The 27,775-nt window shown below is 42.4% G+C and overlaps 2 protein-coding genes across 9 annotated transcripts in view; one reads left to right on the top strand and one right to left on the bottom strand.

The window, feature by feature from the left end:
- NRG3 (neuregulin 3) overlaps positions 1 to 27,775 on the bottom strand; it is a 1,153,291-nt gene that overhangs the window by 1,106,806 nt on the left and 18,710 nt on the right. The gene's annotated exons all lie outside the window — the stretch shown is intronic.
- Positions 3,683 to 4,380, top strand: LOC100356234 (low molecular weight phosphotyrosine protein phosphatase). The gene has a single exon (XM_002720976.4). It carries the CDS (start codon positions 3,708 to 3,710, stop codon positions 4,182 to 4,184), a length of 477 nt encoding a protein of 158 aa, XP_002721022.2. The 5' UTR covers positions 3,683 to 3,707; the 3' UTR covers positions 4,185 to 4,380.

Genomic DNA, 27,775 nt, shown 5'->3' with positions numbered 1-27,775 from the left:
GTTCTTATATGAAATACAACTGGCAAAAAGTTATTCAGAAACTATACTAAGCATTATCATGCTTTTTGATTCATTGATTGCATTTGAGTTATATGATCATATAACCAAAACATAATAAATGCTACAAATAGACACCCAGTCAATATTTATTGAAGAGAAAAGATTGTTCTATGGAAACAACACTTTGTACTGTGGGCCAGGTGGTAAGAAATAAACCAGACTTGCACTGTGCTCTATGGTGGCCACTGGCCATGTGTGACTGGTGAGCAATGGCAATCAATGCGAGATGTGCAGGAAGTATGAATTACACACCAGAATTTGAATACTTCATACACAAAAAAATAAAATTTCATTAATAATTTTATGTTGAGTACATGTTGAAATTATATTTTAGATAAATCAGACACAAGGGGAATTCAAAAACTTTGTGGAAAAACAGAATTAAAAGTTTATTTTGGTGCAATAAAATCCTGAAATGTATGCAGTTTTTCAGAATATACCTTTTCCATGAAATTTTTGCAGTACCCTTCTGTTAGTTAAAGTCGATGTATTTTAAAAATCAATGTGCCTGTTTCTTTTTACCTTTTTAATATGGCTACTTCAAAACTTAATTACATTTGTGGCTCATATTACATTTCTATTGATCAGCAGTGAACTGGAGTTAAGTCCCTCATCTCGACCGAAAGCCAAAGGCTCGTCTTGAGCCCAGAGGGATGAAGAAGCATTTCTTGAGATCTGGAGGAATCTGACATCCAGGGGTCCAGAGATATGATCAGGATTACTGTACTACTACTTTCCCATCTCAGCAGGCAGAGGAGGAGAAATGCATTCTGCTAGGAAGACTCTTGGATGCCTCACAGAGAGATGCTAGTTTAAGTTCAGGTGTCTTGAGGGCACATGCCCCAGCAGGAAGCTAACCCAGTGTTCTCTCATGATTCATGTACTACTGTGACAAATATTCTATATCTACTGATGGCAAATAACTTCGTACTACTCAAAGATTTTTTTTAAACTTCACCTTATAGGATGCTGCATATTTTGTTGAAAAGAAGAAACTAAGATGTATCTGGAAACTGGCTGACCTTACCAATTTCAAGAGAAACTGAACAAAACAAAGCTCTGGGCAGGTGTCTAGCCTGGTGGTTAAGGCACCTGCATCCCATATTGGAATACCTGGGTTCAATACTGATCTGGCTCCTCACTCCAGGTTTGTGCTAATGCAGATTCCAGGGGGCAGCAAGTGATGGCTCAAGAGACTGGGTTCTTGCCACCCACGTGGGAGAGCTGGGCTGTGTTCCCAGCTCCTGGCTTCAGCCATAGTGGATTCGGACAAGCAGGTAGTAAACCAGCAAATGCGAGCGCGCTCTCCCTCTCTCTCTCCCTCTGTGTGTGTGTGTGTGTGTGTGTGTATGTGTGTATCTCCTAAATAATTTTTTTTAAAGCTGCAACAAAAAATAAAGTTCTAATTGTTAAGTACCTGCCTCATCTCTTCCTGGACACTCCATACAACCCTGTATTTAGGTCATCATGCAGAATTCAGCCTTCCAAGCCAAGTGGCCAATCATGGGCAGAGAACAGGAAGCTACATCCAGCTCTGAATATCAGGCACAATCTTGATGTAGCACTTGACAGCTACAGAGTGAAAAGCACAGGGCCCCAGGTCTGATCAATGCTTAAAATACAAGAAAGCTTTTTTATGAAGGAGGAGAACACACACCCAAGTGTGGCCACAAAATCATAAACTTTATTACCTAATTTGCAAATGGAATACTCCATTAATCAGGAGGGAACTGTTTTTAATAAGTTATAAATTATCCCAGTGTAAGATATCTGTCCATGTGCTCTTCAAGAAAACAAAACTGAGGCTGTCATAGGACACAACCACACACAAAAAAGGTAGCTAGTATTTGTGTTGATACTAAAAATACTTTCATATCTAATTTGAATCATCAGATCCTATAAATGAGCTAAAGGAGAAATTGTCTTAGATGAGGGATACCAATTTATCTCTAGCAAGTGACTACAACAAGAATAAAAATTCAAGTGTCTTGAGTACAAACTGCATTTTGAAATGATCCCATCAGGTAGATAGACTGATGAAATCTACATCAGTGCTGACATTTCAGTACTTGGAAGACCTGATGGACTTTAGGTTGGAAATTCATGCTAGGCTGGATATGACTATGAAATCTCACGAAGAGCGGTGTGGGGGAAAAAAATGAATGATTTTATTTGTAAATGCCTTTTAGTTTTTCATTACAAAAGTAATACATGTTCACTGTCAAAACACAAACTGGAATAGTTGAGTATGTAGAACTTCACAAGCCAGGGAAAACCACTATAAAGATGCAGTAACTATTGACAGGCATGCAAAGGTGATCTTTGATGTATTTAGTAGCCAGCAAGGCACACCAGAACCAGGAGACAGTCCTTACAGAGGCCACCTTAGACATGGGCATGCCTGAAGCAATGGGGACAGGTGCCACAGCTATTCTGGACGCATGCCCGCCATGTTTTTAATGAAATTGTACCATCTTGCAGATTTATAATCTCCTTTTTAAAATTTACAATTAATTTTCAACATCGCCTAAATCCTACTTCAATTTTTCTGTTCATATAACATCTTCATTGGAGTACAGGTGTCGTCCCCTTTCTGGAAAAAGAAAACCCGAGGTTCATAGCAGCCTTGCTTATCACACATTCCACATGGATGCACTGCCCATCTCTACTTCAAAAGTGCTGAAAGTAAAGTGCAAGGTGAAGAAGAGTAAGAAAAGCTACAGTGCTACACTTAGGATCTTAAAAAAAAAAAAGCAAGCAAGCCAGTAACAGCACTTGGCTCTGCATGAAAACACCGTCAATGGAGCAACTCGGCTCATTATTCCAAAGGTGGTGAGGAGGAGAATTGTTGGTTTCATTGCTTTGTTATTTGAAGCTCCATTACAGGTTCTGCTAAATAACCTTTCTTGAAACAAGCCCTTGGTTACTCTATCAATATACCTCGAATAAATTTAACCATAAAACTGATTAAAGGTGGTGTCAGTCTCTCCACTGCTTGGTACATAATATCTGACTTCTTCTCCCAACGGCCTCTTTAGACATCACTTACAATCATCTCCATTTTAAGGATTTGGGAATTAAGACTTGGAGACATTAATTAGCTTGCTTAAGTTTATACAACAGATTTATCTGACTTCAATGGCCATGCTCTTAACACTACATTGTGTTGCCTTTGGAATATTAATGATAGAAGAATAGTCACCAAATATATCAAGTTAAATAAGCACGGCTCCGATCCTATCAACCGTGCTTCTGCCCATGGTTACGTAGGACTAGGAGTAAGCTGAACTCTCCTTCCTGATGAAGGTCTTTCTACTCATGATTCCCTCTACACGAAATGTCGTCTCACCATTCTTATAAAGACAACAGATCTCAATCTCAATATCTCACCATAAATGTTACTTATCTAAAGGATGGCCTGGCCATCCATTCTAGCATATTCTCTCTCACAATGCTCTGCCCTCTCTTTTAAAATGTGAATGAATAAAGCAATTTTGGAGCAATCAAAACAAAATAATACTCTACATATAAAAATACACTTACACAGCACCAAATACACTCACACACACATAAACCTCCATCTGAAGCCTGGAACAAAATACAAAAAGTAAAAGAAGGTCAGTGGGCGCCTTTGCGCTCACGGGAAGATGGCCGAGCCGGCATCCAAGTCGGTGCTGTTTGTGTGTCTGGGTAACATTTGCCGGTCACCCATTGCAGAAGCAGTTTTCAGAAAACTCTTGACTGATCAGAACGTTTCAGACAATTGGGGGATAGACAGTGCGGCCACATCCACCTATGAGATAGGAAACCCCCCTGACTATCGCGGGCAGGAGTGCATGTGGAGGCATGGTGTGCCCATGAGCCACATGGCCCAGCAGGTCACCAAGGAAGACTTTGCCACCTTTGACTACATACTATGTATGGATGAAAGCAACCTGAGAGATTTGAATAGAAAAAGTAATCAAGTTAAAAACTGCAAAGCTAAAATTGAACTACTTGGGAGCTATGATCCACCAAAACAACTCATTATTGAAGATCCCTATTATGGGAATGACGTGGACTTCGAGGCTGTATACCAGCAGTGTGTGCGGTGCTGCAGGGCCTTCCTGGAGAAAGCCCACTAGGGTTGGGCAGTCCCCGCCGGCTGCTGCATGCTCAGATGCCGGAATGTTCCCCAGGCCTCACGTGTGTCTTCCGTTGACTGTTTATCTTAAACAATAATTGTTGATGGAAATCAGTTGTACATGCAGAAAAATAAATAAAAATCTTAAGCCTTAAAAAAAAAAAGTAAAAGAAAACAGTAAAGAAAAATAAACAAAACCCCAAGATTTATTAATGACTTTTTTTCTGGTGAACAGAATTAGAAATTTTCTACTTTTCTCCTTGCCTGTACTTCTTATTTACTTTTTGTTTGTTTGTTTGAAAGGCTGAACAAAAGAATTACAGGCAGACAGAAAGCTCCTATCTACTGGTTCACACCCAAAATGCCTGTGACAGCCAGGGTTGAGTTAGGCAAAAGTCAGGAGAAGACTCCATCAAATTCTCCTTTGTGAATGGCAGGGATCCAATTACTTGGCTTGTCACCACTGCATCCCAGGGTCTGCTTTAGTAGGAATAACAGAGTCAAGAGTTGGAGCCAGCAATCAACCCAGGCCCTCAAATGTGTTATGCAGGCACCTTTAAAAAAATGAATTAGAAACTCAGATTTACAAAGAGAGGGGCAGAAGGAGTGGGGAAAGGAGGGAGACAGAGAGAGAGAGAGATATTCCATCCACTGGTTCACTCCCTAGATGGCCTCAACAGACAGGAATGGGCCAGGCCAAAGCCAGAAGCTTCTGCCAGGTTTTCTACATCAGTGGCAGGGGTCCAAACACTTGACCCATCTACCACTGCTTATCCCAGGCCATTAGCAGGGAGCTGGATCAAAAGTGGAGCAGCCAGAATCCAAGCCAGCACCCACATGGGACGCCAGCATTGCAATGTGACAGCTTTACCTACTATGCCATAACACCAGCCCCTGATGCAGGCATCTTAACTGCTAGGTCAAATGCCTGTACTTTTTAATATTTGATGGTTCACAATTACTACTCTTATAGTATATTTCAAAAGCATAATGGCAATTCTAAAATAAGTACTAACAATCTTTTACTTTTTTGCAAGAAACATCTTTCACTTGAGCAGATGCTGTTCTTGTTTAGGTTCCTTCTATGGGAGAGATCCAAAGTATTTCAGAGATTAACTGTACTGTCCTCATTTTTCATAGGATCATTTTTTGTGGTGGTGGTGGTAAAAGGCTGGAGGCAGAAAGAATAGTTGTCACAATAACAAGTATAAGAATAAGCAGAGCAGGAAGAAATGCCCTGATTGGCTGGCACCGCGGCTCACTTGGCTAATCCTCCGCCTGCGGCGCCAGCACCCTGGGGTTCTGGTCCCGGTTGGGGAGCCAGATTCTGTCCTGGTTGCTCCTCTTCCAGGCCAGCTCTCTGCTGTGGCCCGGAAAGGCAGTGAAAGATGGCCCAAGTGCTTGGGCCCTGCACCCGCATGGGAGACCAGGAGGAAGCACATGGCTCCTGGCTTCGGATCGTTACAGTGTGCCGACCATAGCGACCATTTGGGGGTGAACCAACGGCAAAAGGAAGACCTTTCTCTCTGTCTCTCTCTCTCTCTCTCACTGTATAACTCTGCCTGTCAAAAAAAATAAAGAAAAAAAAAAGAAATGCCCTGATTATCTCATGATTCAAACAAAAAACAAGCAAGTCTGAGCAAAAGCATGAAGACACCTGGAAACCAACACCCCAAGGAGCAACAAATGAGACTGCCTCCCCACCGCAAACCCTCTTCTGGTCCCAAATCACAGAAGAGAGATGCTACAGAAAAGGCATTTCTACTCTGTGGGTCAACAGCTGCTGAAAGATGAAAGCTTCCTGGGATTCTGTGAGGCCAAGGAACACCAAAAGAGGCAAAGGTGGTTCTGGGTTAACTCCCAGGATTTGCACTCCAGCAAGCTTCAAAATCTATAAGTGCTTTACCTGTAAATAGCATTTTAAATATTCATTATTCAATTAAAAATAAGTGAATTCTCCAGTGGCAGACTGGGACAATTTGCAGTTATCTGGCCAAATGCCAAAGTAAATTGTAGGTTTTGCTGATAAAGATGGTGAAATAAGGTTCAAAAATGAGACGTGTCCTGAACCGAACTGATGGAAATGAAATGGGTACAACACTGGCAACTTTTAAAAAAATGCTGTAACAAAGTTTCGTGTATTTTAAGTATAAATTACACTGAGTTACATGGCCTTACTTGAAGGGGAAACTTTAGGAGGAAATTGTAAAGTCTGAAGGAAAAGCTTAATTGTGCTCACCTGTTCCCATCTCTTAGCGAACCAAGAGAGTGTGGAGTTCGTATGAGCACAGCACTGCAGGTCCGTGCTACCCAAGCAGGAGGAGGAAGGCTTCCTACACAAACAGGCAAGATGCTAGATTTCTCTTCTGGTCTAAGAATTTTTATCACTGTTAAAAAAAAATGTAAAGCAGAACATTCTGGGGCTTTCCACAGATTCTCTTTAATGCATGCTGCTTGGTTTGGAATGAGTGCTGATCCAGTTTTCTGAAGAACTTTTTCTTGGTACACTACTGAGTATTCAGGACTCTAGCCTTCCAAGGATCAGTGTGAGGTCACCATTGTTGAAGAGATTGAGGGTGCTGTGCCATTTTCGACACACCTTCCTGCCATGGGGTGCCTTTCTCTCTCTCAGTCACTGAGAGTTACAACTGGAAGCAGAAAGGACCATCTCCTGGGGAGTCCGGTGGGTGAACAAGTAAAAAGGACCCAGCAAAAGTAATTCGCCCTCAGTCACCAACTGCCTCAGTCACCAGAAGTCATCCTACAGGATTCCAGAGTAAATTTTGACCTCAAAAATGCTGATTCAGAAAACTCTTTGACCACAAAATTTACTCCACTAATCAGAAATTTCTGATATTTTAAGAAATTGCAGAATAGGGACTTTTCAGTATACAACAGTACAAAGATCACTCTTTCAAGATAAATTTTAGAGCAAGGGGAAGAACGGATACAATTTCAGGGCCACTGAACAGCACAACAGAACATGCAAGATTTGTTATATGAACTAAGGGGAAGAGAAGGTGATTCTGGAGATTGACTACAAAACAATCATGCATGTTTTGGGGCCAGTGAAATGGCATCCTAGGTTAAGCCTTAGCCTGCAGCACCAGCATCTCATATAGGCGCCAGTTTGAGTCCTGGCTGTTCCACTTCTGATTCAGATCCCTGCTAATGGCCTGGGAAAACAGTGGAGGATGGTCCAAGTGCTTGAGCCTCTGCACCCATATACAGAAAAGAAGCGCCTGGCTCCTGGCTTTGGATAGGCCCAGCTCCAGCCACTGTGGCCATTTGGGGAGTGAACCAGCAATGGAAGACCTCTCTCTCTCTCTCTCTCTCTCTATCTCTATCTCTATCTCTATCTCTATCTCTATCTCACTGCTTCTCAAATAAATAAATCTTTAAAAAAGAAGAATCATGCCTATTACCTTTAAAGGTTTTATTATCTTTCTTGTTTTGATTAGAAGTACCTTTTATTTAAATATTTTATTGCTCCCTAAGAAACTGACAGTGCTTTGGAGACATAAATCCTGTCTTCCTCTCTCAAGAGAGAAGCATCTGCATTGGCATCCTGTGGGTAAAACTAACCCTCTCATCTCTCACGTCTCAAAGAGCTCTTAAGTCATTGCCAGTAGGCCATTGCTCCTTATGGTGTAATGACTCATGTGCCAAGAACCATTCACAGGTTTGCAGCCAAATTGGAATCAATGAGCAACAAGCATTTCTGCTTTAACCAACTGCATGTTTTGTGAGATGGAATCCTGGACCAGGTGGCTCAAATGGAGCAGGTAAAACACCCTCCAGTCTTCAGGTATGGTGCAGCCAAAGCTCTGTTCCTCGGATGTGGGTCAATTCTGCTTTGGGAATCTGTGTGGTATTGAGCAAGGGCAACAGACTATCCATTCCAACCTGCTACCAAATGAATGCAAGTTTGCAATGGAGCTATGCAGATCCCTGAATGGCACAGTCACAGCCACTTGGAATTATCTCTTATTTGTTTTTTTTTGTTTGTTTGTTTGTTTGACAGGCAGAGTGGACAGTGAGAGAGACAGAGAGAAAGGTCTTCCTTTTTCTGTTGGTTCACCCCGCAATGGCCGCTGCGGCCAGCACACCGCGCTGATCCGAAGCCAGGAGCCAGGTGCTTCCTCCTGGTCTCCCATGCGGGTGCAGGGCCCAAGCACTTGGGCCATCCTGCACTGCACTCCCGGGCCACAGCAGAGAGCTGGCCTGGAAGAGGGGCAACCGGGACAGAATCCGGCACCCCAACCGGGACTAGAACCTGGTGTGCTGGCACCACAGGTAGAGGATTAGCCTATTGAGCCACAGCGCTGGCTCTTATTTATTTTAATTTACTGACTTTACATTTCCTCCTCCAAATTTTTTAGTCTTGCAAACATCCCTAAGCATTCAAAGGTGAAAACTATGAGGCTAACCATCCGTGAGACACTGTTCTGTAAACTGCCTCATCTCAAGGCAGAGTCTGTAAGGGCCCAGACCCTCTTCAGTTCCTGCTGGCCATGGGGGCATGTTGGAGGGTATCTTCTCAGAGTGAATCAACCCAGAAATCTATTATGCCTGACTTTCAGCTAGTCACCTTGCCGTGGCAGTACCCCTGCATCAACAACCCTAACATCCTCACTGGCTTCCACCAAGATCATCATCCCATCCCCAACCCCACCAGCATTACCACCTCTCATGCCTGGTATTGAATGGTACCCCAAAAAAATTCATGGCCACTCAGAACCCATAAAGGTGGCCTTATTTGTAAACAGAGTCTTTGCAGATGTAATGAAGATGAGGTCATACTGGAACACAGTGTGCCCTAAACTCAATATGACTCGTGTCCTTATGAGAAGAGGGAAATGAGGATAGAGAAATGTAGACACACAAGGAAAAAGCCCTATGAACAAGGCAGGAGAGACCTGAGCGACAAATCTATCAATCAATTCTTCCAATAATTGCAGTCAGCCATGAGAAGCTGGAAGAGAGAAGAAGGAATCGCTCCCAGAGATTTCAGAGGGAGCACGAACACGCCAACCTCTTGAACAACTGACCTCCGTACTGTGAGAAAACCAATTCCTGTTGTTTAAAGCTACCTTGTTTATGCCACTTTATTAGAATAGCCACAGAAAACTAGGAGAACTCCCATCAGTTCCACCAACCCCACCACTCTCACCACCATCAACATGACCTCCCTCATCATCCCAATTACTGCGAAACATTACAGAAAAGATAACTCAGTCAACACTGGGATCTAGTTCTAGAAGCCATCAGGGAGAAGGTGGACTTGTGTAAGCACCCTAGCCATGTGAGTTTCAGCCCTGCTTCTGGGGTTATGGACTTAGTATCTCTCTGTTTTCATCCCCAAACTTCTATGTTGAGATTGATGTCTCCTCTTTTCCATTTCACACACAGAGAACAACAAATGTAGTTTTACATGAAAGAGACAGCAAAGATCGATCATTTTGCTCCTAATCATATAGCTGGGGGAACTGATCTCTGAAAAAGTAACTTGTACACAGCCAGTGAATCAACTTCTAGAAGAATCAGATCCAGAACTTAAGAGTTCCTGATTCACTCAACCATCTCTGTAAGACCACGTTCTGCAAAAGTGGGAACAATATGCTTCAATCCCTACTCTAAGATATTATGAAGCAGAGGCTGGCATTTGATCTAGTGGTTGACAATGATGTCTTATTTCAGATTTCTTGGTTTCAATTCTTGGCTCTGACTCCTCATTCCAGTTTCCTGCCAAGGCAGACCCCAAGAGGCAGCAGCTAATGACTCAAGTAGTCGTGTCCCTGCCATCCACATGGAAAACCTGTGTTGAGTCCTTGTATTCTGACTTTAACCTACCCTAGCCCTGCCATTGTGGGCATCTGTAAACCAGAAGACTAAGGGGAGGACTCTCTTTCTCTGCCTCTCTCCACTACCCTCTTCCTCTAACAAATTTAAGGAAAACAAACAATATTATGAGGCAACATATGATCAATTCTTACCCTGCTATCCACTCACAAATTGGCTATATTGGATCATTTAAGTCTCATTTAACCTCATCATAAAAAATTATGTAGACCAAGCCCAAAGATAAATTGACTTAAATTTTCATTATGTAACCAGTGGCAATATCAAACAATATTTCAGAAAAATGTTTCCTAATAGTAGCAGTCTATAACTGAAAGTAAGTCCACTGCTAAGGAAGATATCTGTACTATTAATTCTACAGACTTCCTTGAAACTGAAATAGCGTGGAGCTCTTCTCAAAGCATATCTGAGGTAGAATTCTTAACAAGCAATCAGGAAGAAATGGTGACATTATAAGAGCACTGAAGAGTATGGCAAAAAGATTGCATCATGCATCTAAGCACCAACAAATTAAAGAGAGCCTCCATGTTCCAAATCATCTTGTAAAGACAAAAATAATGATAAATACAATTAGGCATATTGATTTCTCTTGTTCTCTGAAAGTCAACTCAATGTACTAGCTTTCAAATCAGAGTGCCTTAAGAAACAATCTCTAATATCAGAATGAAACTTTTCTTTGCTCTACCTGCTAAAAACTTTGGAACAAAGTATTGAAGAGTCTCAAGTGCACAATTTTGATAGACAAACTGAGAAGATCTAATGTTAAAAGAAAAATGAATGAACCATGAGATTACCTCCCCATGGCTGGAAATAATTCTGTAAAATCCAGCTCCATATTTACAGCCAATAAAAAAAAGGTGATTTATAGAACTACCTGGTAAACATGAATACTCTCATCAGAAAATTCAGGGCCAGTGCTGTGGTGCAGTGGATTAAAGCCCTGGCCTGAAGCACCAGAATCCCATATAGACACCAGTTCTAGTCCCAGCTGCTCCTCTTCTGATCCAGCTCTCTGCTATGGTCTGGGATAGCAATAGAAGATGGCCCAAGTCCTTGGGCTCCTGCACCCACATGGAAGACCCAGAAGAAGCTCCTGGCTACTGGCTTCAGAGCAGCACAGCTCTGGCCATTGCAGCCATCTGGGGAGTGAGCCAACAGATGCAAGACCTCTCTCTCTGTCTCTACCTCTCTGTAACTCTGTCATTCAAAATAAATAAAATAAATCTTTAAAAATAAACAACATAGAAAATTCTACTTTCCTTAACATTAGTTCTTCTAGGCATAGTTTTATTAGAGATTTCCTTTTTCTTTTACCATGTTGATACTGTGTCATAATGTAATTAAAATCATACCTCATTTTTAAACATTCATATATGAATTAAATACTCACATATATTTTTAGATACACATATATTTTAACATTTAATCAATCAGCAAGGTTTGCGTCACTATTATTTTCCAAGACTTTGAATTACTAAGCATTTATAATTACAAATTGCCATCATAGTCCATTATTTCAGTCTCTACCATTATTAACACTGTAATATTGTTGGTGACTATTTTTTCTTAAAGCAGTAAAAACAGTTTTGAGCTCCTGATTATCACATACATTTTGATCCTACTGTGTGTGTGTGTGTGTGTGTGTGTGTTTTGAGGTAGTAGATGCAAGTCCCTGATAGCTCTCAGAAGAAGCAAATAAGAATTCAGAAAGCAAGTCTATTGCATATTTGGTTTAAATTTTTTATTTTGTGTTTTTATCCCCTAAATAATTCATTTCCTCCCCAAAAATGGGTCAGGAGTCACAAAGCTGGGAAATGGAAACTAGAAAATTACTTAAATGTGGTTACTTGTCCTAGGAACACATATCCTGCTGGAAGTCTAGGAGACATCTCAAATTTAACAAATCCCAAGCTGAACTACAGGCTCTCTTCCTGCAAATCTCTCCCATTATAGTCCCCTCTCTGTTAGTAGCGCTAACCATTTTCCCAGGTTGCACATATTAAATAAATCACACACCTTCCACTTACACTTCATTTCTCTCCTTATCTAATCCCCTTGACCTTGTCTGTGCCATACAAATCTTTATTGTAGATATCAACTTTAAAATCTTTCAAATCAAAACAGCCACCCTCTGCTCCTACACCAGCCCATGCCAAAGCATCTTTCACATAGACCACTGTGACAGCTTTTGAATGCTCCTTTCTTCCATTCCTGTCCCCAAATCACTTATTTTCTACACACAACAACCACACCCCTGCTCAGCAGTTTCCCAACCTTACAAAAGAAATAGAAATTTCATGCTGTAGCCCAAGCCTCATGTAGCGCTAGTATCTCATCACCCTGCTCACTCCACAATAGGTCACCACACTTCTGCAAAGGACAAACACAGTCCCAGGTCAAGGTCTCGGCACATGCCCTTCCTTTGCCTGGATTATGTTTCCTGCAGATATTTTCTTGACTTCCTCAAAATTTTCTCAAGGAGCTGGCATTGTGGTACAGCAGGGTTGGGCCACTGCTTGCACTGCCACCATCCAGCCGTCCCAGCTGCTCCGCTTCCAAACCAGCTCCCTGCTGGTGGCCTGAGAGAGCGGTGAATGATGGCCCACGTACCTGCAGCCCTTCCACCAATATAGGAGACATGGATATGGCTCCTGGCTCTGGCTTGGCCCAGTCCTGATCCTTGAGGCCATTTGGGGTGTGAGCCAGTGCATGGAAGATCTCTGTGTCTCTCCTTCTAGCTCTGCCTTTCAAATAAATAAATCTTAAAAAATAAATAAATAAATAAATAAATAAATAAAATAAAACTCTCAAATGCTACCTACTTCAAGAGTGCTTCTCCAACTACTCTATTTACAATAGTATCCTCAATAATATCAGGTGAATGAAGGATGAGCTGTTCACTGGGATAAGGATTGTGGTTTAGGATGAAATGAAAAAGACACTAGGGTAAAGGGGCATTTGGCTGCATATGGTACAGGAGAACAGGATGCATTTTTTCTTTGAAAATCAAATTTCCTTTTTCAGTGAAAATGATGATGATGATGATGATGATGATGATGATGATGATAGCAGCAACAGCAACCCATACTCATCTATTAAAGATACACTGGGTACTGTTCTCTGTGTTTCAAAATACTCAATTGTGGGAGCTGTTGCTGTGGCGCAGCAGGTTAACTCCCTGGCCTGAAGCGCCAGCATCCCATATGGGCGCCGGTTCTAGTCCTTGGTGTTCTACTTCCGATCCAGCTCTCTGCTATGGCCTGGGAAAGCAGTAGAAAATGCCCCAAGTCCTTGGGCCCCTGCACCTGTGTGGGAGACCCAGAAGAAGTTCCTGGCTCCTGGCTTCGGATCAGCCGGCTATCTGGGGAGTGAACCAATGGATGGAAGACCTCTCTCTCTGTCTCTACCTCTTGCTGTAACTCTTTCAAATATATAAAATAAATCTTTAAAAAAGATACTCAATTGTGGATGAATTAAAAGACCCATTTAATTCTCACCACCACCTTACAAGGTACGTATATTATCAAAAAGTGCCTTTTTTAAAAATCAAGTAACTACATAATAAAACGTAAGTCTACAGAAATCTGTAAGTCTATCATGTTTACACACGGTTACTTCCTCCGAGAAAGGAAAGACAGCCCAAGAGATTCAGAAGGCTCTTCAGAAGGTGAATTGCAAACAGGCAATCACACACACAGAATCCCAGTGTAGAAGGGGACAGAATGCATTCAAAGCTACAAATGCAGTCAGAGTAAGGACGATTTTTTTTTAAAGGACACAATGAAAACATGAAAATTGGCACAGGGCAACTGCTGATTAGCAGTAATGGCTTATAACTGCAGAGCAGGAAAGGTGCATTAACTTCCAGAAGGAGCTGAAATTGTGATAAAAGGGTAAGAGTAACCAAAGGGGTTCCTGAAGTTATAGTCTAGCGAATGGCACAAGGAAGCTTTCCTGTCTGCTTGGGCTACATAAATTACACCAGCAAATGTGATGAGATTATTGTTTTTCAACTCCTCTCTACTTCTATGATCTGTAGGAAGGCCAGAGGAAGTTTGGTAAAAGAGAACCTCACACGGCCGGCGCCGCGGCTCACTAGGCTAATCCTCTGCCTTGCAGCGCCGGCACACCGGGTTCTAGTCCCTGTCGGGGAGCTGGATTCTGTCCCAGTTGCCCCTCTTCCAGGCCAGCTCTCTGCTGTGGCCAGGGAGTGCAGTGGAGGATGGCCCAAGTACTTGGGTCCTGCACCCCATGGGAGACCAGGATAAGTACCTGGCTCCTGCCATCGGATCAGCGCAGTGCGCCAGCCGGCCGCGGCAGCCACTGGAGGGTGAACCAACGGCAAAGGAAGACCTTTCTCTCTGTCTCTCTCTCTCACTGTCCACTCTGCCTGTCAAAAAATATATAAAAAAAAAAAAGAGAGAGAGAACCTCACACCTCAAGCCTGAAACTCAGATCTGTGGTCTGAGAAATCACACCTCCAGACAGCCAGAGTACTTGCAGATAACTGCATGTCCCACAGACCTGCAGTGACGGACCAGCTGGAGAGCTTCCAAAGAACTATTGAGAGAGATGAATGAGGCTGTGATTTTCAACAAGGGTTAGATAACAGAATCCATGGCCTAGGAGAACAACGAAGAGAGGTTTGTGAGTGCAAAATGGACCAAGGTGGATACATGAAGAATGAGTCAAGAGAAGTGAATGCCTTTTCCTTTTTTAATGCAGTTGGATAGTGATGCACGAAGCTAAGTTCGCGTATGAAGCTCAGAGGAGCAAGTCACACATTGCATCAGTCAAGATGGTCCCTGATTTGTAGACTGTGTGTTCAGAATTGGACTTAATTAAGAGGAATTTTGAAAGCAACAATAGCTATGCTTTCTTCAGCACATAATCTTTGCCAGGTATTATGGTTTAACACACGGGATCTCTTTTCATTTTCACAGCAACCCTCTGAGGCAGGTACAATGATATCATGATCCTGCAGATCAAGAAGATGACTTGCTAAAAAAAAAAAAAATCCCACTGATTTTCAAGGGAGGTGGCTTAAGAGCTGAATGCTCTAGGGGACTGTCATGTGAAAGGAAACTGGTGAAACTACTGATTCGTCTTTCACGTGGACCGAAGACTGTAGTCCTTACATATGTGAAAGTCTGTTGAAACAGGACAGATCTGTTCTTTTGGTCCTATTGAGTAGAATCACGGATATGGATACAGGCAGAATTTGATGAAGAATGAAATTGCAATTTAAAGGCTTAGTACTGTGTGGACACAGAAGGGAAATTCTGGGACCATAAGCTTTGCTGCTGAAGGAATCCAGAGATTGGATGGTAGTTTCAGTCATGGGAACAGTCAAGAGATTCAAACAAGGAATACTAAGAATCAGTCTAGTAGTCCATGAGATCTCCTCCAAACCCAGAAAGAGGATGCAAATTTGTGATCATAATTATTTTACTTTATTTAATTGAGAGAGTTACAGGACTAGAGGGAGAGAGTAAGAGAAGGAGAGAGAGAGCGGGAGAGAGAGATCTTCAGTCTGTTAGTTCACTACCCAAATGGCCATAACAAACAATAGAGCTAATCCAAAGTCAAAAACCTGGAGCTCTATCCAGGTCTCCCACATGGGTAGCAGGGGCCCAAGGACTTGGACCAACTTCTGCTGCTTTCCCAGGTACATTAGCAGGGTGCTGGGTCAGAAGTAGAACAGCCAGGACTTGAACTGGCACCCATATGGGATGCCCATGTTGCAGATGACAGCTTAACCCACTGAGCCACAATGCTGGCCCCTGTGATAATAATTAATATATATCGTGAAGCCTTGAAGGTAGATATAGTCATGATTATCATCTTGCTAAACATGTTCTTTCCTGCTTGTGTTTTCTAAGTAGCATTGGTAACTCATGTGAATATTTAGAGTAGGGGCTTTGTTGGAAGCACTAAATAATTTTGTAGCCATCTTTAGATCCTAACATAGAAACACCAAACAGTTGAGCATGTTTGTTTTCTTTCCCTCTGCACCATCGCCCTGAAACAACAGCGATTTGTACTGTTGCTTAGGCGAGACCTTTTGGAGATAGCTAATGAGGCTACAGAGCCCTGGTGGCTAAAACTCTCCAGATGGGTTCACTGGAGTGTTTGAAACCATGCAATGCTGACCATATGATATACTGGGTCTTGGCATACTTTTATCTTTCAACCAATATTAAGCACTATTAGCCAAACAGAAATACCAGGGACAGCAATTCGGCTAGATACAATATCTCCGTGTAACATTTATCTCCCTTCTGGAAGTCAGTTGTGCTTTGTTTACACCAAGCTTATTTAATTTTGTTTGCTTTTATCACGTTAACCCACTGCTTGCACATTCAGGATTTAGAATAGAGAAAAACCTCATCCATGACTTCTGCCTAATCTTTTATGAGAAACACAGCTGGTCCTATCCCTGTTCCTAGCATATCTGGAAATGATTCTGAGATACAATTACATGCCATGCACCTGCAGGTCAGGTGGTGAGTGAACAGCTGCCTTGAGGATAGGTGCTCTGAATCTGTAAAAACACACCAATCAAAAAACCCACTAACCCACTTCTTTATATGTGGTACATTAAGAGGATACTTCCAAAAGCTCACAGAAAATGGAATTAAAGATATTTATTTTGGTGTAAAAATTACTGAAATTCATGCATATTTCTTTCATAATACACATTTTCTGTGAACTCTGTTGAAGTGCAAACATCTTTGGAGGTACCATAAAGGTTAAATGAAAAATTCATGGAAAGCAATGGTATAGAGATTTTAGTTAACCATAACCCTGGTCTCAAAAGCAGACCTCTCCCAACCTCACCAGGGAGAACGTGGGCCAGTTACAACATTACTCTTCACCTGAGGCTCCCTTTCAGTGAAGTAGAGACACTAATAGGATCTGCCCCATCAGACTGCACCAAGAATTAAGTGAGATGTTATTTTACACAACAGGGTTATTAATTGTCAACATTAATAGTACTTTCCATCAGCTACCTTTAGGAAGCTAGAAGGTAAAATTCATGCTAGAGCTGAGGAGCCTCAAGCTAGGCAGGCAATGATTGTTACCACTGGACTTGAAAATGCTCTCTGTACCCGTGGCCAACTGTAAACCACCGGGCCTACCTTCACTCCAAGCTCCTCACTCTGCAACCCTGGTGTCTCAGCCCAGGCTGTTTAACAAACATGCCTTCAAGCAGGCTGTGAAACAACAGACAATTCTTTCTCATAGGTCTAGAGGCTGTGAAGTCCGAGGTCAAGGTGCTGGTAAAATCTGTGTTCTGTGAGGGCCCTCCTACTAACAGACAGCCACCCTCCTCCCAGCATCCTATGGCCAGGAACAGAGAGGAAGAGAAAGCAAGCTCTCTACTACCTCTTGTTATGCAGATACTAACCCCATCACAAAGGCTCTACTCTCAAGACCTAATTACATCTTCAAGGCCTCGCCTTCCAGTACATTCAGGGTGATCAGCTCAACACAGGAATTTGGTGAAGACACATCCAGTACACAGCACTAAGGTTCCCACAGCATCAAGCCCATCTGTAACCTCTTTACCAGACTCCTGTGTATTACTTCCAAGGCAGTCTACACAGAGAGGAAGTTCTGACCTCAGGAATTCAGCTTGAGAGTCACAAAGGGAATACCAAGGCACCCTGCAAGAGAGGTATCAATGACAAAACTCACAAAATGCAGAGACTCGTCTGCAAATCCCATGGAGCTCTTTCATGCTCACCAACCAGAATTAAACGGTGTCTGAACTCCAGCTTCACGTAAAGAGTTAGCTTACCCTGCCTGTAAAGTAGACACATACGTGTGCATACACACACACACACACACACACACTACAGGCCCTCTGTGACTGTAAGAATGAGTAAAAACATCAGTGAAGTGCATGACCACAAGTAACTAGCATCTTTGCTCTCCCTGCAAAAATCATGAGATACTTGGAAACACACTAATCTTCCTCTAATCTCCTGCAATCTTTCCTCATAAATTTATGGTTACTTATTAGACTTCATCAATTAATTTTAATTAAGTTTAACCTTGCTCCAATGACAAAAGTCTCAGACACACAAACTGTACCTTTTATGAACATGCAACCAATGTTCCCCATAAGAAACTGCACCTATGGGCCACATTCTTCCTGGCATCACTGCTCTCTTTGCTCTTCGTGATGGAAGCTTCAGGGCGCGCTGGAGACGGGCCTGCTTCTACCTACTTCCCAGGGAGTGCAGAGGACAGCCCTGGACAGAGCCTCACAGCCCCAAACCCAGACCATATCAACAAACTCACTAGAATCAAGCATCCTGAAAGAATTATTCCACCTGCCCTCTCCCTACCCTTGCCTTTCTGTCCCTTTGGATTTCTGCATCTGGGAGTCTAGACCATGGAAAAAGAGCAACAGAAGGATTTGGTCCTTAAATATCAATTTTGAAAAAGGAAAAAATGTAATCAACACTTCATCTTTCATCAAAGCACATTTCATTAAGCTGTAACCTCAGTTCATCATATCACTGATACCCATTAAAAATAAATTTTAAAACTCATATTCTGGAGGAAAAAATTCTAGCCAAACCTCTTCTAAAATTTCTTTATTATTATTATCACTATTTCTAAAATGTGTCAGCATTTCATTATGTCTCAGGATTAATAATAGCACATGCCCTGAATATTTTTATGTTTATAAAGCACTTTCTCAAATTACCTGAGGAACCTAACTATAATTTCTAACATTGCCTCCAAGGATGGCAATATTTGCTAAATTACACCTATAAAACACACAAACAGATTCTAGGGAAGTTTGATTTTAACTCTAGATTTCTATACTGGAGTGGGTATTTTGCAAAACAGTTTAGACACTGCTTGGGATGCCCCCATCCCATACTGGAGTGCCTGGGTTTGAGTACCAGCCGCTCTTCCAAGTCCAGCTTCCTGCTAACACACACCCTGAGAAGCACCAGATGATGGCTGAAGCACGTGGGTCCTTGCAACACATGTGGCAGACCTGAGTTAAATTCTGGGCTCCTGGATTTGGACTAGCCCAATCCCAGTCGTGGTGGGCATTTGGAGAGTGAACTAGTAGTTGGACGATCTTTATCCATCTGTAATTCTGTCTCTGCCTTCTCAAAAATAAATAAATAAATAAATAAATAAATAAAAGCAATTTTAAGATGTCAGTATTATCAAAATGTAAATACTTAAGTGTTTTACAGACATCCATCTAAAGGAAATTTTCTGTGACTGTGGCCGTCAATGTATACTTGCAAACCTCAGCATGATCAAAGTCTTACTGGTGTACCTGATTACACCTGAGACATAATATTGGGCAGAGTTCGGCAAACTTGTAATTCACAATGTATTTAAGATCCCGAGGCTCTCCCAAATTCATCTTGCTTGACTTCTGGAATAATCTGAAGCAATAAATTTGCATAAACATTAAATGAAATCATTTTGTTAAACTAGTTCGGCGCTTAAAGGAAGAAAAAAGTGTGTTAGAAGTTTTGGTGTCATGTGTTTAAATAAAAAAAATACAATACAGACGTTTTTCTTGATTTTCTGTTTTCCAAAACAGGTATAATATTCACCAGGTGGCATCGACTGCAAGGCTGCTGCCTGTGTTTAACAAGCCTCCGACCATCAGAAGCATACAGACTTTTGATTGTTTACTTGGTGAGATGTTGAAATGGGAGCCACCCTGTAGTTTTGGCAGCTACGTGCAGGGACAGAACTTTCATCTTTAGGCCTAGAGTTGCACAGTGCTAGGATGGCTGCAGCAGTACCAGGTACCACCCCCAATGAAAAGTAGCAAGCACAAGCCAGAATATACAAACTCTCAAGTGGCTTTCCTTCCATTTCGTTAGGGAAGAAAATCCTTTCCTGCTGTCTCCAATACATTTTCTCCTCCTTGCCTCTTCTTGGCCAGGAAGATGCCCAATCACCAGCCAATCGCCGGCAAAGGGAAATGGAATCAGCCTGGATGGCTTACTCCATCACAGCTCATCACTGTGATTCATTAACTATCAGAACAAACAATAAAAACTATTTTACATGTACTTTACTATCTCATCTAAACTGACAAAAAGTTAAGACACAACTTGCATTGAATAAAGTTCATTATTAGAAGAGGAGGCAGTGTAACAGACTGGAGAAATCCTAATATGGACCAGGGATTGCACAGCATGCTATCCCAGTGGTTATCCCATTTAGTGCATGTAACACCTCTGAGGGACAAATGGTATTATTCCAAATATGGAGACTCAAATAACAACATTCACAATTAAAGTCATGCAAAATTAAGAATCTGGGCTGTGCATTTGGCCTAGTGGGTAAGATGACTGTGCCCCATATCAGAGTACCTAGGTTCAACACTGAGCTCTGCTCCTGACTCCAGCTTCCTGCTAATGCAGACCCTGGAAGGCAGCAGTGATGGCTCAAGTGACTGTTATCCACGTGGGAGACCTCAGCTGAGGTCCAACTTTGGGCTCAGCCCAGCCCCAGCCATTGTAGGCATTTGGTGAGTGAACCCCTAGAAGGGAGCTATGTCTCTCTGCTTGTCTCTTGTGCTCTCTACTAAATTTCAAGTTTCAAAAAAGTTAAGGGGTGGGTGTTTGGCACATCAGTTGATGTGCCTCGTGGGAAGCATACATCCGATACTGATATGTGTGGGTTCAAGTCACAGTACCAGTTCCTGATTCCAGCTTCCAGTTGATGCACACCCTGGAGGGCAGTAGGTGATGGTTCAAGTAGTTGTGTTCCTACCATCCAGGTGGGAGAATTTCACGGGGTTCCTAGCCCCTGGCATCACTATGGTTTACCCCCAGCTGTTGTGGGCATTTGGGGAATGAACCAGAGGATGAGAGCTCTCTCTGTGTCTCTCTTCTTTTCAAACAAATAGATAAATAAATAAAATCATTTAAAGCTAATTATTAATCAATCTCTTTTTAAACACCATTTCATCTTTTGTTCTTACTAAAACTGTGGGATATCTGGGCTGCATGAAAATGAAAGGAATTTAAAATTAAATTTAAGCAAAAATTTTAGGAAAATTAAAACTTCTGAGGCAGGCATCAGGAATGCTGGTGAAGGCATTGCTCAGGATGCCCATATCCCATAGTGAAGTGCCTGATTCAAGCACCAACTCCACTCCCAATTCTAGCTTCCTTTTGAGGCACATCCTGGAAGGCAGCAGATGATCTGGCTTCCACCACCCATGTGGGTGACCCAGACTAGTTCTGTTCTGATTCAGTTCCAGCTGTTGCAGTCATTTGGAGACTGAATTAGTGAATAAAATCTCTGTTTTTCAGATAATTTTTAACACTTTTTAAAATTTCAATAGACTATAATCCCATCATCCAGCAAGAGCTGCTTATAACAATTTGGTGTATTTATTGTCAATGTTTACTTTCTAAAATATTCATGCACAGCTGCAAGTATATGTCATTTTTGAGCCTCTTTTTCATACTCCACACTATATGGCAAATGTTTTCCCATGCTATGATTTTGAAGAATGACTTGTAATGCCTACCTAGGAGTAAATTTTGGCAAGTATGTCAGAGAATGAACTCGGTTGTACAAAAACAAAATCTTTGGACACATTTTATTTCTTCATTTGGTTCACAGAATAAACAGAAGTAGTGGAAAAAGATAAGAATGTATCTTGAACTATGTCGCACCAATCACACCACAGCCCATTTCTCCCCACCTTTAAAGATGGGCATCTTAGTAAAAATCACTGCCAAACTGACCGCGACAGGAAAAGTTCAGATTTTCTACCATGTAGTTTCACCTACATGGTAGGTTCAGCCAACCTTGGAGACAGGGAGTCTTGCCCAGGGAGCTTCACCTGCAAGCTGAAGAATCTCTGGTGTGTGGCTTATCAGTCAGTAGCTACCTTTGAAGCCACCCTCTTTCCTTGCAGGTGCTGCCTGGCTTTCCCTCACTTTTTTTTTTCTTCTCTCTAAATGGTGAAAGTCCTATGGTTCTACGGAGGTATCACCCCTTCCCTATTCCAGAGCCAAGACCCTAATGGAGTAGCAAGCCACCCCTTCCATTCTTGTAATCCAATTGCTCAAAAGCCTGGCAGAGCATCAGAGTCACCTGCAGAACCTAATAAAACACACAGAAGTCAGCCACTCCCCTCCCTGGCTCCTTTAAGAGATTCTGACTGCTCTCTGATGGGGCATAGACATGGCATATATATTGTCTGTATCTGCTTCATGGGATTAAAACATGTTATCAGTAGTTCTCATCCCTGTGTACATCTTAACTGAACTACATCTGCAAAAAACCCTCCCCACTGCTCCTCTCTCCTCTCCTCTCCTTCCCTCTCTCTTCTCTCCTCTCTCTCTCTCCTCTCTCTTTCAGGGCTAAGGTACGGTTCTACACCCACTCCCCTGCATCACCACCCTTTTCAATGTTGTGCATTTTTTCAATGAATGTTCATTCTCTTCCATTCCATACGGAATCCAGTAACCAACTATCCAGTAACAAACTCAGAACATATACTTGCACACTTAACAAGCACAGAGAATACAAGATGCTCAGAAAACTTCATCTCCACCACACCCCCTAAACCCTGAGCATCCCTAAGCTCTACCTACTCCCAATCCCGGTTAAGGATGCTTCCATCCTTCCTGTTCTTCAGGACAGAAACCTAGGAGAGAGTCCTGATTCGTCCATTCTGGGCCTTCCTTCAGTGTAGGCCTGTTTTCCTCATCCTCCAGGGCATGTCCATTCAGATCCTGCATCATTCCCACAATACCTACATTCTCAGGTCTGAACTGCCAGCATCTCTAGGCTGGATCATGACCACAGCTTTCTCTATTGTCTTCCTGTCCAAGTGTGGCTCCCAACTGCAGCTCCACATAGCACACAGAGTGACCTTTTTAATAATAATAATAATAATGCATGGCAGATCCTTCCCTACATAAAGCCCCAAGCTCCCTCTGTGCTAACCTCACCTACCTTTCTCACGCCCCCCCCCGCCCCCCCGCCCCCCGCCATGCTTTGGCATGCCCTCTATGCTTCAGCACATTGGCTATCTTCTGTCCTTCAAGGCCCTTGGATTTTCTTTCTTTTCCCTTCTCTCCCAGGTCTTCCCATACTTGGCTTCTTCTCAACACTTGGGATTCAGTTCAACTCAGTTCAACTATCAGCTACGTCCTCCCAGAAAATCTATAATAGTTCAAACCTTCTATCCTATTATCCTGTTCAGCACTTCTGGGTGGAACTACCTTACTTGCTGACATGCTCCTATCTGACTTCTCTTGTAGAGTGTAAGCTTGAGGAAGACAACGTGTGAATCACTCTTCCTCAACATTACTGCTCTAGAGCTAGGTGCCAAAAGCAGTGCTATCATTTAGATACCATTTTAGGTGTCCTCCAAAGTTCCATGTATAGGGAATGGGTTTGTTCTCCAAAGTTTTATGTTAGTTAACTGAATTAATATTAGTAGTTAATGGGTGAGGGTACAGACATTTTCCAATTATGGTGTTTAGCAGGTGGACACAGTGCAAAGACCTTAAGTCACTGGAAGTAATTCTTGTGAGAGCGTTGGTTATAAAAGCTGATGTGGGCTGTTCTCTCTGCTCCCTGGTTTGCCATGGAAGGTGCTCCAGCATCGCTGTCCTCACAAGACCCCAGACCAACAGGGCTGTCCCATCTTGGACTGTGAATCTTCAAAACCCAGAGCAGAAATAAACCTTCTTCCTTCCCAAGTAGCTTCCCTTGTGTATTTTACTTGTTGCAATGAAAAGCTGCCTAATACAAACAGCACTTGATAAATAGTACATGCTTAATCAATAGTAGAAAAATGAAGGACACTGAGATAGGCTCTGCAGAAAAGGAATCAGGCATGGTTGCTCACGTCACTAATTTATCTGAACAGATTCATTCACTCTAAGCCATGACAAACAACTTTCATCTCAAAAGTTTCAGCAGAAGCAGAAGAAAACAAAGCCCTAAATCCTCAACCTCTGAAAATTAAATCTACTGTACTTGGAATTTAATATTTATATGAAAAAAAGGAAAATAAGTAGAGATTGGAAAAAGTCAATGAGATGAATTTTAGCTTTCACCAGAAATATAAATCACCTCACTTTATCTTAGCATATGAAATCTTCTTTTAATAATTTGCACAATCTATCAAGATGCATTTTGGAAGAAATGCTTCACAAAGTATTTGTTATTCTGCACTGAACCTAAGTATTTAAGAACAATCAACCTGTAGAGCAACTGCAAGGAGAGGGGATGGTGAGAAAATAAGAGCAGGTTCTTCCCTCTTCTGCTGGTGTTTAGTGTCAGAAATTGAGATATCAGAGATTGACAGAAAGCTCAGTATCAACCAGACATCCCACACTTCCAGGGCAATCACACAGAAAGGGCATGCTGGTTAAGTCTGCCTGTCTCCAAGGCTGAGAAATTCACGTCCAGATGCCTGCAAATGGATATTCTTCTAGTCCATATTGTTGCTGGGATTTAAATTTTCACAGAATCATTCTCTTTATTTCAATGGTGCTTTTTACAGTGAATCTTTTTCAAACATCAGTTTCTTCCTGCATTTGGTAACTAATATTTAAGATTAAATTTAGCTCCCAAGTTTAAATTTTGGAATTAGCTCATGACATCAATAGCATCCATCCTCTCACAATGACTTCTATTTGCCCTAGTCTCCAAATACTCGAAGAGCCCCGCTTCAAGGTGTAAGGTGTTAATCTGTGCCACATCTTATTTTCTACGATGGTGTGACATCTATAGATTTCTCAGTGGCCTTATCAGGTAAGAAGTCATGGTCTCAGCTTTTGCAAATAAGAGAATTTAGGCTCAAGGAGGCTGACTCACCAACTTTAGGTATTTAAGAAGTAAATTCTGGCATCGACCTTATCTTCCAGACTTAACACCTGCTGCTCTTTCTACAGCGCACACACACACACACACACACACACAGGGACTGACTGTAATTATATCATTAAAAGAGTAAAAAGTATGATCAAAAGGAGAAAAAAAGTGACTATTCCATGCTTCCCAATTCTAATTGCTGATTTTCAACCTAATTAGATGGTAACAGCATCAGATCATGGAAAACAAAACAAAAATAACAGCCACATAAAATGTAATCCAACAAACAGACAACAGAATTAAATTGTTAGGAGTTCTTCCTGGCAGCTGTATTTAAGAGGGCTGAGAGTACTTGGGTCAATACTGAATATGCAAGTCTATCAACTTGGAGGCATGATTACAATATATCTATCTGTGATACAATATTTTCAAGTTTTTTTTTTTTTTTTTTTTTTTTTTTGGACAGGCAGAGTGGACAGTGAGAGAGAGAGAGAGAGAGAGGTCTTCCTTTTGCCGTTGGTTCACACTCCAATGGCTGCCGCAGCCGGCGCATTGCACTGATCCGATGGCAGGAGCCAGGTACTTATCCTGGTCTCCCATGGGGTGCAGGGCCCAAGCACTTGGGCCATCCTCCACTGCACTCCCGGGCCACAGCAGAGAGCTAGCCTGGAAGAGGGGCAACCGGGACAGAATCCAGCGCCCTGACCAGGACTAGAACCCGGTGTGCCTGCACCGCTAGGTGGAGGATTAGCCTAGTGAGCCAGAGCACCGGCCATTTTTTTTTTTTTCAAGTTCTTTTTCTTTAATTGCAAAAACAAGTAGATGTTATAGCAATGGTCCTTCACCTTAAAACTGTCATGCTTAAAAGTACAGATTTGTCAATGACCAGCAAAGCTTTAACAGAGTCAGATTTTTAAATCCAGATCTAATTAATTTCTGGTCAGGGTGTTAGTGAAATGCTAGAGGAGGAGTATCTCAGCCTGCCCTGCCCAAGCCCAGAATGGAAGCACTGGCTCCCTGCTCCTCACAGAGAGGAGGGAAGCAGATGCCAAAATTCAGTGAGCTCCAGGATGCTGGCCTGGCCTCACTCGTTCTCAAGTGGTTCTATTTTTATAATGTGACATTTGAAAAGTCAGTGTCGCTTGGTGATCTGATGCTGCCCCCATCTCTCCACCACCCTTGGAACTCACTGGGTTTCCATGGTACTTATTAGCGGGAACAGCAGTAGACACCGGGTTGACCGAGGCAGCGGCTGTCACCAGGCCCAGGTGCACAGCAGCTAGGGCCACACTCCCCTGGAAGCTGAGCCTCATCTCCAGCTCCACACCCACAGTACGGAACAGAAGAATAGAAAGCAGGCCACCAGAGAACCACACAAGGAGGATGTCCTAGAAGTACAGGGAGAGAAGGAGGCTGTGCCCAGGCCCTGTTCACATTCAGATGCAATGTAATACCTTTTAACTATTTTTAAATTACTATCTTTTTTAAATTTATTGTGGTGGCATAAAGACAAAGAAACAAAAACAGAGAGACCTCCCATCTACTGATTCACTCCTAAATGCCCATAATGGTTGGGACTGGAGCAGTCCATAGCTTGCAGTCAGGAACTCAATCCAGGTATCTCACATAGGGGCTAGGAAACCAAATCCTTGAGCCATCACCTACTGCCTCCCCAGGTCTGCGTTAGCAGGAAGCTGGAGTCAAGAAACAGAGCCTGAGTCAAACCCCTATACTCTGACAGGGAAAATGCACACATAACCACTAGACCAAGCATCCACCTCTTAAAATCACTATTTTCAAATCCATGTACTCTGATATGAAAAATGCACATATAACCACTATGCCGAACAGCAGCCTCTTAAAATTATTATTTTCAAACCCATGCACTCTGATATGGAAAATGCACACATAACCACTATGCCAAAGAGCCACCTCTTAAAATTACTATCTTCAATTCCTATGTATGTGTGTTTCAGCTGCCTTTATGGGATGAATTGTATGCTCAGCCCTAACTCCCAGTACCACAGAAAGCAACTATTTTCGGAATTAGGGCCAGAGCTGACTAATTTAAAATGAAGTCCTGGTACCGGGGTTGTGGCATAGCAGGTAAAGCCTCCGCCTGCAGTGCCGGCATCCCATACGGGCACTGGTTTGAGTCCTGGCTGCTCCACTTTCGATCCAGCTCTCTGCTAAGGTGCCTGGGAAAGCAGAAGATGGCCCAAATCCTTGGGCCCTTGCACCCACGTGGGAGACTCGGAAAAAGCTCCTGGATTCTGGCTTCGGATCAGCCCAGCTCTGGTCATTGCAGCCATTTGGGGAGTGAACCAGAGGATGGAAGACCTCTTTCTCTATGTCTGCCTCTGCCTCCCTGTAACTCTTTCAAATAAATAAATCTTAAAAAAAAAAAAAATTAAGTCCTACAGAGGAACAGGAGGGTGACTCATCCAATCTGATGTCTTCATAAAAAGAAAAATATGGACAAAGAGACCCAAGAAATACACATGCACAAAGGCAAAGACCATGCAGGAAAACAGAGAGAAGGTGGCCATCTGCAAGCCACTGCGTGAGACCTCAGAAAAAACCACCCATCTCTGAAACCTTGATCTTGAATTTTCTGTTTCAACCATTAAGTCTATGGTATTTTTTTTTAATTTTTTTTATTTACTTGAAAGCAGAGTTAGAAGTTGAGAGACAGAGAGAGAAGTCTCTCATCTGCTAGTTGACTGCCCAAATAGTTGAAATGCCTGGGGCTGGTCCAGGTCAAAGCCAGGAGCCTGGAACTCCGTCCAGGTCTCCCATATGGGTGCAGGATCCCAAGCACTTCAGCCATCTTTGCTGCCTTCCCAGGCACATTAGCAGGGAGTTTGATGAGAAGTG

The sequence above is a fragment of the Oryctolagus cuniculus genome, chromosome 15 (assembly GCF_964237555.1).
Source record: "Oryctolagus cuniculus chromosome 15, mOryCun1.1, whole genome shotgun sequence".
NCBI classification, from domain to species: Eukaryota; Metazoa; Chordata; class Mammalia; order Lagomorpha; family Leporidae; genus Oryctolagus; species Oryctolagus cuniculus.
Note: the sequence above shows the minus strand (reverse complement) of the source record. Positions and strands in the feature narration are given on the sequence as shown.

Excerpts from the sequence above, each read along its gene's own strand:
- LOC100356234 (XM_002720976.4), top strand. The coding sequence starts at position 3,708 with ATGGCCGAGCCGGCATCCAAGTCGGTGCTGTTTGTGTGTCTGGGTAAC.